This window comes from Phaseolus vulgaris, chromosome 7, assembly GCF_051622355.1.
Source record: "Phaseolus vulgaris cultivar YP4 chromosome 7, ASM5162235v1, whole genome shotgun sequence".
Taxonomy (NCBI): Eukaryota; Viridiplantae; Streptophyta; class Magnoliopsida; order Fabales; family Fabaceae; genus Phaseolus; species Phaseolus vulgaris.
Window position 1 is genome coordinate 50159927 of NC_143504.1, and position 14218 is coordinate 50174144.

Genomic DNA, 14218 nt, shown 5'->3' on the forward strand with positions numbered 1-14218 from the left:
GTTTTTCAAAATACAAAAGAGTAAGAAAGATGAACTTCAATCTCAATTTTCTCAATTAAATCAACAACTCTTTACTTTGCTTTTATTTAGTTTTCATGCAAACCATTGTAAATATCAAATCAAATCAAATTATTGTACATATTCTTATACTTCTTACATGTTACTATTAGGATTTTAAATAAATGTTCCTTATGGGTTTGATATCCATCTTAGAGACAAATTATTACTTGTGACTCAGTACACTTGTCGTATAAAAGACTCATCAATATGCTCTTTTATCAAGTGCTTCCTTAAGAAATCATTATCAATATTCAATAAATCCACATTAGTATAATGCATGTGTGTTAACATGTTAACCAAAGCATGAAACTGAAAACAACCGAATGATCGTTACCTTGAGTTCGTAAATGGGAGATCCCATTATGGACGCTAATTTGTTTTTCCCTTGACCCAACCCAAAATAAAATTCGATTCCTTTTACTTTTAATGATATTGCATTTTATAGATGATTTAGGCCTTAAATGAAATATGGAAAATTTATGTAACAATCAAATAGATTGACTATAATTCGAGAGTTAGTGACAAATTTTAGCAAGAATCTCCGTATTAGTGGATTGTTATTTTACGAATATAGTTGAGATTGAGTGAATTTTACCAAAACTTAGCTGTTTGAGCTATTGAATCTCCCATGATCTCTTCGATCTGATCTTGTCCACGGGAATGAGTTAAATCCGAGTTTCATTTTCACACGGATTTCTTTCGTACGTATGGATAGTCATGAACCTTCCCACATTCCAACTAGTCCCAGTACGACACAGTTGTTATCAATTGTTTCATTTCTGTGTCTAACATGTTGTGTTGTACCAGGGAGAGGAGTGAAAGGTCGAGGGAGAGATATGATAGACGAAGGTTGGATGTTGCATTGTTGTGGAGGTGGGAATCTATTTAAGGGTTACACTTGACGTTTTCCTTAGGCTGTGTTTGGTTCGGGACGAAGAAATGAAAGAATTTACTGCTTTCGAAGAAAGCACAAATATTAATACACATAAAGACAAAAGTACATGAAAATAAAAAAAAATAAAAAATTTGTTCAAAACTTTATTCGCTGGATTGCGAAGAAAGTTGCAATTCACTAAATAATACATATTTTTTAATTGTAATTTACTTTCTTAACCTTTTCATTTTACATTTAAACTATTATTCTTTTTATTTAAAATAAAATTATAATTTAAATATAAAATATAATCAAAATTATAAAAAATAACATAATTAATCATATTATATATAATAAATTATAAATATAAATAAGAATAAAAATTTTTTTTTTAATAATATAGAAATAAATTTATATAATAATTATATTAATTACAAAAAAGTAAAGATAAAAATAATATTATTATTTAATATAAAAATAAGTTTTTATCAAAATATTTATAATTATTAATATTTAAATAACATTTTAATGAAAATAATTCTAATTTATAAATAAATAAATAAAATTAATTTTTTAACAATTTTTAGATATAAAGGGTAAATTTGTAAACTTACATTCTTATCAATTAAAAAATATATAATTTCAATCATACCTATCACATCACTCACAAACTTTCATAAATTTTCCCTACACTTTCCACTCTATTTACCTTAATCCAAACACCCCAACTTTCTTTACACTTTTCCTTCAAATCATCTCAAATTCACTCCCTCATTTCCAATCCCTCATCCAAACAAAGCATTAATCTCTAGAAGAGGAAAAGTTAGGGTTTTATTTGACAAGGGGGGTTAGATGACACGTGTTGTCGTGGTCTATTGTTAAGAGTTTTGGGGATTCCATTTTTTGTTCTTTGGATTAGGTTGGAAATTGAGTGGGCGACGTGTTGATGTTTGTTCGTTGTATTGATGGTTGTCAGCAGTTATGTGGATGGTGAATGTTAATCAAGGATGAAGTTCTAACTGGTGGCCTTGGTTCGTCCTCCAAATTATTTCCCTTGCTAGTAACTAGGTGTACCTGAGTGGAGAGATGGGGCCCAGGCACGGTCGGTTGACGTGGTGTAATTGCTGACGTGTTGATCTTCTTCTCCTCTGGTCGATTGTCCTTTCTTGCTGTCTCCTTTGGTCGGTCGTCCCTTCGTGCTATCAACTTCGGTCGGGCGGGGGAGGGTACCTGCGAAGGCACTCCGACGCTCAAGTAAGTATGAGATTCTAAGCGCAGTTTCGTAAGTGAATGAAAACGTACCTTTCTCTGGCTTGAGCACAGTATTTATAGGATTGCCTAATGGGCTTTCTATCCCTTGGGCTCAGGGTGGTTATGGATATGTCTTGTCAGTCGTGCTCCGGAATACCCGGGGAACATATCTTCTCTAAACGCATATTCCTTATTCTTCGGAGGTGTATCTTAACCACCTTAGCTTGTCACATAAATGCCCTTACATTTATTGTGTACACGGCCGGTCGGCCACGTGCGTTCGTTTCCATTTAGTGTATAAGGCCGGTCGGCCACGTGCGTTCGTCCGGTGCCTACCAGTACACTTGCCCCCCAGGCTCGAGGTGAATAAAAGCCGAAGAGTCGTAATAATTGTTGTGCCTTTCGAGTTGTCAGACATTAAACTTAACGGAATGGCGGGACGTTCGCATTAGCGAAGAATATTTTCGGTTAGGCATCGGACAAGCGGCCTGCCTGCATGGAGCACCCCTGGAGGACGACCAGTACGACAGAAAAAATAATAGTTGATGGAAAGCTGGTGCCGATCAACCCCGATGATAATTTAAATGAGGAGGCCGAGGGGGAGACCCCTGGCCCACAGCCTGACGCCTCTTTTGAAGAGTTAATGAACAATGTGGCATAGAAAATTGTTGGATCCGACATGTGGGCAATGCACACTTGCATAAATAATTCTGATTACATTAAAGTAATAAGATAATTCTGATGCCGGACGAGGCATAAATAATTCTGATTACATTAGTAATAAGATAATTCTGATGCCGAACGAGGTATAAATAAGTGACTAATTCTGATGCCGAACGAGGCATAAATAATTCTGATTACATTAAGGTAATAATATAATTCTGATGCCGAACGAGGCATAAATAAGTGACTAATTCTGATGCCGAACGAGGCATAAATAAATGAATAATTCTGATGCTGAACGTGGCATAAAAAGGTCTGATTACGTTAAGGTAATAATTCAGATGTCGAACGAGGCATAAGATTGAGTAAATAATTCGGATGCCGAACGTGGCATAATAATTTTGATTACGTTAAGGTAATAATTCAGATGTCGAATGAGGCATAAGATTGAGTAAATAATTCTGATGCCGAACGAGGCATAAATAATTCTGATTACATTAAGGTAATAATATAATTCTGATGCCGAACGAGGCATAAATAAGTGACTAATTCTGATGCCGAACGAGGCATAAATAAATGAATAATTCTGATGCTGAACGTGGCATAAAAAAGTCTGATTACGTTAAGGTAATAATTCAGATGCCGAACGAGGCATAAGATTGAGTAAATAATTCGGATGCCGAACGTGGCATAATAATTCTGACTACGTTAAGGTAATAATTCAGATGTCGAATGAGGCATAAGATTGAGTAAATAATTCTGATGCCTAACGTGGCATAAATAATTATGATTACGTTGAGGTAATAATATAATTCTGATGCCGAACGAGGCATAAATAAGTGAATAATTCGGATGCCGAACGAGGCATAAATAAATGAATAATTCTGATGCCGAACGTGGCATAAAAAAGTCTGATTACGTTAAGGTAATAATTCAGATGCCGAACGAGGCATAAGATTGAGTAAGTAATTCGGATGCCGAACGTGGCATAATAATTCTGATTACGTTAAGGTAATAATTCAGATGTCGAACGAGGCATAAGATTGAGTAAATAATTTTGATGTCTAACGTGGCATAAATAATTATGATTACGTTGATGTAATAATATAATTATGATGCCGAACGAGGCATAAATAAGTGAATAATTCTGATGCCGAACGAGGCATAAATAAATGAATAATTCTGATGCCGAACGTGGCATAAAAAAGTTTGATTACGTTAAGGTAATAATTCAGATGCTGAACGAGGCATAAGATTGAGTAAATAATTCGGATGCCGAACGTGGCATAATAATTCTGATTACGTTAAGGTAATAATTCAGATGTCGAACGAGGCATAAGATTGAGTAAATAATTCTAATGCCGAACGTGGCATAAATAATTCTGATTACGTTGAGGTAATAATATAATTCTGATGCCGAACGAGGCATAAATAAGTGAATAATTCTGATGCCGAACGAGGCATAAATAAATGAATAATTCTGATGCCGAACGTGGCATAAAAAAGTCTGATTACGTTAAGGTAATAATTCAGATGCCGAACGAGGCATAAGATTGAGTAAATAATTCGGATGCCGAACGTGGCATAATAATTCTGATTACGTTAAGGTAATAATTCAGATGTCGAACGAGGCATAAGATTGAGTAAATAATTCTGATGCCGAACGTGGCATAAATAATTCTGATTACGTTGAGGTAATAATTCAGATGCCGAACGAGGTATGAATTGAGTAAAGGACTAGGAGATTTGGATTTTAATTTAGTGCCTCGTTAAAACCTTCCCGGTCGTAAACCCTCCTTAGGGAAAAACCGACTGAGCGAGGAAAGAGTGCACTTTTATTATTAAAGTTCAACTGTAATAAAATTTGAGATGTGTGGCATTCCACGTTCTCGGTATTTCCTTCCCAGATAAATATTCTAAATAATAGGCTCCACCGGCTGCCGTATCAGCTATGCGGAAAGGTCCTTCCCAATTGCTGGAGAACTTGCCTCCTTCCTTCCGTGCGCTGCTCCGCATTCGCCATACTAAGTCGCCTTTGTGGAACAATCTTGGTTTAACTTTGGAGTTGTATCGTCTGGCCGCCCGAATTTTGCATGCTTCTTCTCTAATTCTACACTTGTCCCGGAGTTCGTTGATGAGATCGAGACCGACCGAGAGGCTTTCCTTGTTTAGATCAAGATCAAGGGTTTGCCGGCGGAGAGAGGGTTCGCCAATCTCGACGGGGATCATAGCTTCGGTGCCATACGTTAGGCTGTACGGCGTTTCTTGTGTAGTCGTCTGAGGAGTACAGCGATATGCCCATAATACTTCTAAGAGTTCTTCAGTCCAGTTGCCCTTTGCTGGGCCGAGACGTTTCTTCAGTTCGTTCAAAATAACTTTGTTTCCAGCTTCTGCCTGTCCGTTTGTTTGCGGATGTTCGACTGAACTAGCGATGTGTTTGATGTGGAGCTTCTCGTAAAATTCAGCTAACGTTCGGTCGGTGAATTGCCGACCGTTATCGGTGATGATGATTTGTGGAAGCCCGAAGCGGCAAACGATATTTTTCCATACGAAATTTTGAACATTGCGGGCGGTGATTGCAGTCAGGGGCTCGGCTTCGATCCACTTGGTGAAGTAATCAATGCCGACTAGTAAGAATTTACACTGGCCTTTACCGGGGGCGAAAGGACCAATGATGTCCATACCCCATTGGACGAACGGCCAAGGTGATAACATAAAATGGAGTTCCTCAGGCTTTTGATGGGACAAAGTGCCAAACTCTTGGCATTTAAGACATTTTTGTACGAAATTGGTGCAGTCACCCTGGACGGTCGGCCAGTAGTATCCAGCCCGGAATACTTTGGCAGCCATTGTCCGTGCGCCGGAGTGAGTTCCGCAAGTTCCTTCGTGCAACTCTTGGATGACATAGGAAGCTTGGTCTGGTGTCAAGCATTTAAGGAGTGGTTGGGTATAACCTCGGCGATAAAGGTCGTCGCCGATTAAGACAAAACGAGCGGCCTGCAGCTTCATGGTTTTTTCGCCGAGAGGACTACATGTGCCGTCGAGTAAATATTGCTTGATTGGGGTAATCCAAGTAGATTCCGTGTCAGTCGTCAGGCATTCCTGTAGGTCGATGCTTGGGCGTGCAAGCGTAACATGGATGACCGACCAATGCATTCCTTTACACTTCGTGGTTGCTAACCGGGACAAGGCGTCCGCGCGGGTATTGTGATCGCGTCGAACGTGCTGCATAGAAATTTCAGAAAAGGTGCTCATCGACTGTTTGACTAAGTGATAGTATCGCTGTAAAAAGCTTTCTCGGACTTCATATTCGTCGTTAAGCTGACCGATGACAAGCCGGGAATCACTTTTGCAAATTAACTTAGTGATTTCTAATTCTTGAGCGAGACGTAGACCGGCTAATATGGCTTCATATTCGGCCTGATTGTTTGAAGCTTTGAAGTCGAATTTGAGGGCTTGCTCGATGACAATCTCGCCGGGGCCTTCCAAAACAACTCCAGCGCCGCACGACCTCTCGTTCGAGGAGCCATCAACATATAAGATCCATGATGAATGTTCGGTCTCGGCTGAAGAAGTAGTGAGTTCAGCTGCGAAGTCGGCGAGAGCTTGCGACTTGATCGCTCCGCGTGGTTGGTACTGAATATGGAATTCGGATAGTTCGATCGTCCAATCGATCATTCGTCCGGCTAAATCTGGTTTAGTGAGGATCTTTACAATAGGGTAATTTGTCCGAACAATAATCCGATGATTCTGAAAATACATACGCATTCGTCGGGCGGTAATGATGAGGGCCATGGCTACCTTTTCGATCGTCTGGTATCGGATTTCGGCGCCATGAAGGGCGCGGCTGACGAAGTAAACCGGCCGTTCTTCAAAATTAATTTCTTGCACTAAGACTGAGCTGACGGCTTCGTGTGAAACGGCGAGGTAGACTATGATGGGTTCTCGTGCGTCCGGTTTCTGGATGACCGACGGGGTTGATAAAAAAGTTTTCAAATCGAGGAAAATTTCCTCACATTCGGTCGACCACTCGAAGCGGAATGCTTTTTTCAGTAGTCGGACGATTGGCCTCGTTCGTTCGGCGAGTTTAGGAACAAATCTAGATAGTGCGGTGAGTCGGCCGATAAGTCTCTGAATTTCCTGAATGGAGTTGGGACTTCGCATTTCGGAGATAGCTTTGCACTTCTCGGGGTTAGCTTCTATGCCTCTATGAGTTAGCATAAAACCTAAGAACTTCCCCCCTTCGACGCCGAACGCACACTTGTCCGGATTGAGTCGCATCTGGTGTTGGCGGAGGGCCTGAAAAACTTCTTTTAGGTCGGCAATATGTTGTTTGCATGAGTCGGACTTGACGACGATGTCATCGACATAGACTTCAACATTCCTACCAATCATGTCGTGGAATACGTGGTCCATTAGTCTTTGATAAGTGGCTCCGGCATTTTTGAGTCCGAAGGGCATTACTTCATAGTAGAAATTGCCGGAATCAGTCATGAAGGCCGTCTTCTTCCGGTCGGCCGGGTGCATTTGGATTTGATTATAGCCAGAGTAGGCATCAAGGAAGCTGAGGATGTGATGCCCGGCTGCACCGTCGACGAGACGATCAATGGTAGGCAGAGGATACGAGTCTTTTGGGCAAGCTTTATTGAGGTCTGTGTAGTCAACACACATACGCCATTTTCCGTTCGCTTTCTTCACCATAACCACGTTGGCTAGCCATGTGGTGTAATGGGCCTTCCGAATGAATCCAGCCTGTAACAATTTGTCGGCTTCCTCACGTGCGGCTTGACGTCGTTCCTCGCCTATATGTCTTTTCTTTTGAGCTATTGGTTTAGCTTCTCTATACAGTGATAATCGGTGAGTGATAACCTGTGGGTCTACGCCAGGCATATCAGCGGCTGTCCAGGCGAAAAGATCGGAATTTTTAACAAGTGTCGTCCCGACGGCCATTCGGTCGTCCGGTTTCAGCGAAGTACCGATGTGCGTAGTGTGGCGATCATCGCGAAGCGGGAATGGATGCAAGTCTTCTCCTGCTTCCATACGGGGATCGTCCATGCGAGGGTCGAGGTCAACAAGGGCTATCATTTGACGACGGGACATGTGTCGTCCGGAACGCCGTGTGGGGGAACGTCCTCGTTTTTGCGGGACTCGGTCGTCCGTATTGGTTGTATAGAGTCGTCGAGTTGGCTCACTTTTCAAACTTGCTACATAGCATTCCCTAGCGGTTTTTTGATCGACATGGATGGTTGCAATGTCGTTGTTAGCCGAGGGGAATTTCATGGCTAAGTGTGGAGTGGACACAATGGCTTTTAATCTGTTAATGGACGGACGACCGAGCAGGATGTTGTAGGAAGTTTGTGCGTTAACCAGGAGGTATCGTACGTTTATTGTTTTATGGGGGCCGTCTTCCTCACCAAAGGTTGTGTACAAGTCTATGTACCCCTTAGTATCGACCCGTTCACCTGAGAACCCTACAATTTGTTCGTTATAGGGCTGAATATGTGCTTCTGGGATGCGCATTTTCTTGAAAATGTCCCAATACAGTATGTCGACCGAGCTACCCTGATCTACCAAAGTCTTGGCAATTGCGAACTTGTCAATTTCTACAGTGATGACCATGGGGTCGTCCTGGGCTGGATCTATGGCTGTAAAGTCTTCGTCAGTGAAAGTAATCGGAGGTATATGTGGACGCCTCCTCGTGGTAGCATGAGCGGACTGGATGTCACGAAGATGTTTCTTTCGGGCGGAATTTGAGCACCCGCCACCGGCAAATCCTCCAGCTATATAATTTGTTTCGTGGTTCGGTTCGCCCAAGTTAACGGGTCCAGCAATCATGTTGATGACTTCGCGGACTCGTTGGCGAGGTCGGGCGTTTCGGTCGGGACTTGTGCTACGGGGGCGTGTACGCCGAACGGGGCTTTCGCTGCGTTTTCGCGAAGTCTGGCTACGGTCAGTGTGGCGTTTGTAATCGTTACGGTACGACCGGTCGACACCACGGGAAGGACGGTCAGTATTCCGTGGTGGGGATCTTGAACTCCTTGTCCTCTTGACGAACTGCCGTAAATGGCCAGCTTGGATGAGTTCTTCAGTTTTATCCTTCAAAGCTTGACATCCTTCGGTCGTGTGACCGAAATTCTGATGGTATTGACAACGCTTAGCAGTATCTGCATTCGGTGGTGTTTGATACTGCTTCAATGTCGGGATTAGGTTCGTTTGTAGTGCTTCATCTAGGGCTCGTCCCCTCGGCACAGTTAAAGGGGTGTAACTGTTAAACCTGGGGATTCGGCCTCCCCTATTCCGGTCGGACCATGGAGTGGTTCGGACAGTTCGTTCGATCGCGACTTCTCTTTCTTTGCTCGGGGTTTGGTCTTTGAGGACTCCGGATCCGACGGTTTTGAACCGTTGGTGGTAATCAATGTGTTCCTCGATTTGCATGAATTTGGTTGCTCGAGTTCGAAGGTCTTCCATGTCTTGAGGCGGCTTCTTGATGAGACTTTCAGTAAAACGGCTCGGCCGGATGGCCGAGACCAAATGGTGCAATGCAACCTCTTGTTTGAGCCCTCGGATGTTCATGCATGCTTTGTTGAACCTATCTAGAAAGGTTCTAAGAGATTCACCTTTTTCTTGTTGTACCGCTAGGAGAGACATGGAGGACATGTGATGCGGTCGGCTAGTGGCATATTGAGTGGAGAATTTTGCGGCTAGGGTGTCAAAATCGTTAATGGAGTTTGGAGGCAGCTCTGTGAACCAGGTAAGAGGTTCTCCCTGGAGCGACGTGGGAAATACTTTACACCACACATTGTTATCTGTGGTATACAAAGTCATTTGCGTCTTGTAGACATTTAAGTGTTCGTCCGGGTCGGTCGAGCCGTCATAGAGTTTAATGACGAGGCCTCTCCATTTGTCAGGAAGTGGAGTGGTGATAATTTCGTCTGTAAAAGGATGACCCCTTTTCCTTGACTTTCTTTCGACTGTTTCAGCTCTGGAAGCAGGATTGGTATTGGCAGGTGTAGGTATGCGAGAGGCGGTTCGGTCGGCCATATGGGATTGGCCTTCTCGTTCGGGATTATCGACCTGTTGTTGGAGTCGTGCATTCTGCTCTCTTAATAAGGCGATTTCTTCTTCTTGGCGGCGTCTATCTTCTTCTTGGAGGCGTCTATCTTCTTCATGTTGACGATGGTCTTCCATCCCCTTTTGTCGCAGTTCCTCCATCTGAGCTTGGAGGATTTGAATCATAGTCATCTGTTCTGCCATAGCGTCGTTGTTGTTTCTTGTCGCAACCATTATAGCTTCAAAAATTGAAGATTTGCCTCGGCCCCACGGTGGGCGCCAATTGTACCTGAGTGGAGAGATGGGGCCCAGGCACGGTCGGTTGACGTGGTGTAATTGCTGACGTGTTGATCTTCTTCTCCTCTGGTCGATTGTCCTTTCTTGCTGTCTCCTTTGGTCGGTCGTCCCTTCGTGCTATCAACTTTGGTCGGGCGGGGGAGGGTACCTGCGAAGGCACTCCGACGCTCAAGTAAGTATGAGATTCTAAGCGCAGTTTCGTAAGTGAATGAAAACGTACCTTTCTCTGGCTTGAGCACAGTATTTATAGGATTGCCTAATGGGCTTTCTATCCCTTGGGCTCAGGGTGGTTATGGATATGTCTTGTCAGTCGTGCTCCGGAATACCCGGGGAACATATCTTCTCTAAACGCATATTCCTTATTCTTCGGAGGTGTATCTTAACCACCTTAGCTTGTCACATAAATGCCCTTACATTTATTGTGTACACGGCCGGTCGGCCACGTGCGTTCGTCCGATGCCTACCAGTACACTAGGTAAATTGTTGAAACTGACATATTGCTTGAAGGATGTATAGTGGTCACAAAAAATGGAACCCTTCTTGAACCTTCATGTTGGGTCAATGTTAGCGTTCGAAAGCAAGAGATCATGAAAACCTAAATTTTACGTGGAAGAGATTTGTTGGAGTACGTATATAACATTATTGGAGAATAATTTTCAGTAATAGATGCACACGATTGCTGTAATTAATGAAATGAATATGAATGTGAAGTGAAGCAAATCCAAGAGAAGTAGAACAGCGGGTTCCACCAAATTATAGGTTTTGGAACATAAAATCTTGCATCTTATCGAAGGCTTTGTCCACTGCAGCTTTGACACTATTATTTGAGTAAATTGAGTGACATATCAACAAAAAAGATGCAGATTCTTCTTCTGTGAAAAATGGGACACTGTCACACTGATAGCAACTAATTAAGTTTGTTCCATCACTACATGTTTGTCTGTCCTCTGCAACCTAGTTGATTAACTTATTAAGACAGTCGAGTATCAAGACTTTGCTTAAAATTACTTTATGAGGAATACATCAGAAATAAATAAATGGAAGTGCAGAGAGAACATTTTACATTGTATTGTAAAAATTACTATTCCTTCTGTTCATACTTTAATATGTATGATTTAGATTACAGATTTAAAGGATGACTTAATGATATTATGAATTAAATATGTTTTTAGTTTATGATAATGAATTAAATCTTATTTTATTATTTCAAAAAATATTGATCTTACTAAAAATAGTTTTGACACCTTTTCTACTATGCAATTATATATATATATATTACACTTATGTGATTTGTATAAATATCACTAAAAATGTTATTTATCATTAAAAATGTTATTTATGCAGTGAATGAGGTTTTAAAACGAACAATATTGATTGTTCGAGGTGTGAATGATCACTGTTCGTAAGATTTTATCCGCGGTGTATTGTGCAAATCTTTCAGGATATAACAAAACAGAAACTTCTCGATAACTTCTGAGGATCAGAACTAGCAAGTTACTATTAATAGAGTAAGAACCCAATGTACTCAGAAAAATAAATATAATAAATTAAAATAATGAATGAAGAGAGAGAAAGAGAAAATTGTGAAAAGGTGGAGGAAGAAGAAAGGTTGCATGTTGGATTGCAGAAGATGAGAGACAAAGAAGGTATGTTTCTGGAAGAGGGAAACCCTTGTTTATATAGGAGAAAAAATAACAGTCTCAAAACTGTCATAACCCATGTTTCGGCCATTGGCGGCACTATTCCAGGTCCCAGCTGCACAACCTCCCGAGAAGAATGGAGTCTTCGAAGGTCCGAGTCTCACACTTTGCCCTTGCACAGATCGTGAGTGAAAATAAACGGAACCCTTGCACGAGGGTTTTCACGAATCGTGCAACAAGAAAACTGAATTCTGATAATCAGGTTTGTGAATCAAAACCACATTAGGTTCGTGAGTCAAAACTGTATTAGGGTTCATGAATCAAAAACCACATTCTTTATTTTTTAATTTTGCAAAATCGAACTCTTTTTTTGCTTTGCAATATATATAGTTTTACAACAATTCATGTGTTGTTTAGTTATGCTAAGCTCTTTGGAACAAGATTTCATAGTTTATCAACTCATTTCTTTTATTTTTTTTACTTATATATAATTATTTTTAAATTTAATTAGGCAAAACATACTTATGAATTTTTATAAGAAATAATTTATTGTAATAAACTCGCGGTAGTAATTTTTATACAACTACTAGAAAATTAATTTAACTTTAAATAGGTTTAAAATAAAAGTCGTTTTCCTATAAACCGTTTGTTTATCCTTCTAATAAATTATAGTTAATTTAATATTAAAAATATAAAAAATTAATTAATGTAATTAAGTTAACAAAAATATTTGAAATTAAGATAATTAATTTTTTTTTCACATATGTAATTTTGTTAAGTAATACCTTTTTTTATATAATACTAATAAAAAAGGCATTTTGTGAAAAATAGTAATATTAATAGTGGTGATTACATATAATTTATAACAGTTGTTTTTAGTATTTGAATAGTTTATTTTTAAAATATAAAAAAAATGTTAAAGGTGTAATTTTTTATATATTATTATAGATTATAGATTGTGACACTTTTATATTATTTGTGCTATAAAATTTCCTTGACTTAGGTTTATAAACCATAAAGACTTAAATTTAGCAAGGTGTAAGTCTTTGGGCATTACTAAATATGAATCAATGGGAAGATGTGATATTATTCTCAAATCATTGAAATTGGAATTTGTAAATCAACAATGCATTTTTTTTTATCAACGATAAAATAAATAAATAAATAGGGACCACTTTAAGGGTGGTCCAACTCTTATACAGAAATACTTGACACCAATCTCCTATTAGAACGCCTACCAAATTAGCAAAGGGATAACCATACCAACACTAACCAATTAATGAATCAACCTTATACAAGCCAGAGGATTTAAAACCCAACTAGAATAAGGGAAATAAGCATAACGAGATTTTGCATAAATCCAAGACCATACCTTTACTTGCACCGAAGCGAACACTTCAGACACATCTGCCACACCTCTATTGAAGATGACCGAGTTCCTATGTTTTCAGATTTCGCTCACAATGCCAACCCAAATTGTACCCCAAACTTCGTTAACTGAAACTGAAGCCTGACTCATCCTAAATTGTGAAAAATTTGACTTAGGTTCCTTGTGAATTACAGACGACACACCAAGCCACTTAAAGCAGAGACACCAGACACGCCAAGCGAACCTGCAAACAAAGAACAAGTGACAAGACGACTCCTCCTCCTCCCCACACAAACAACACAAGAGATTTTCTACCGCCACTCCGCGCCTTTCCAAGTTAACCCTAGAGGCAATCCTATTCTCCAACACCCTCCAAGCAGTGAACAAAGCAGATGGCAAGGCTTTGCACCTCCACAACTTACTATACACAGGAGAATACTCCCCTCCCCTAACCCGCCTTACCTGAACATAGGCAGAGTTGACTGAGAAAGTTTGACTCTTCCCAATCTTCCAGACCCAACTGTCCGCCTCCCCAAAAACCAACTTCACCTCTTGCAGACTCTGAAACAACTGTTCCACCAAAGACTTCTCCCAGTCGAAAAAGGATCTACACCAGACCAAATTTCACACCCATTCACCATTATACCAATACCCAAGCTCAGCCATTTTTGCGTTTTTAGCCAAGCTTAGAGAGAAAAGTCTCGGAAAAACTCCCTTCAAAGTACCACAACTCAACCAACTGTCCTCCCAGAAAGAAATCTCCTTACCATCCCCCACTTTCCACTTAAACCCATCTTCAAAACTTCTACCCCAACCCTCTGCATCCCACACCTCCTTCAAATCTTTCCACCAAAGAGAGCCCCTTCAACAATGCATAAAATAGATGAAAGATACTAGGTTTGATTTTTGGTTTGAAACTATGCAACTTTATGTGTTATATGTATTATGATTTATGTTAACTTACGTTCCATGTGGTTTCGATGTAACTTTCTTGTTATCATACGTTATACATTA

General features: G+C 40.3%; 1 protein-coding gene across 1 annotated transcript; it reads right to left on the bottom strand.

Moving 5' to 3' along the window:
- Nucleotides 1-262: 262 nt before the first annotated feature.
- LOC150025977 (uncharacterized) lies at nt 263-10132 on the bottom strand. The gene is made up of 2 exons (XM_090304843.1): nt 7547-10132; nt 263-289 (listed from the first exon to the last, which is right to left on the bottom strand). Exons 1-2 carry the CDS (start codon nt 10130-10132, stop codon nt 263-265), a joined length of 2613 nt encoding a protein of 870 aa, XP_090160969.1.
- Nucleotides 10133-14218: the final 4086 nt, after the last annotated feature.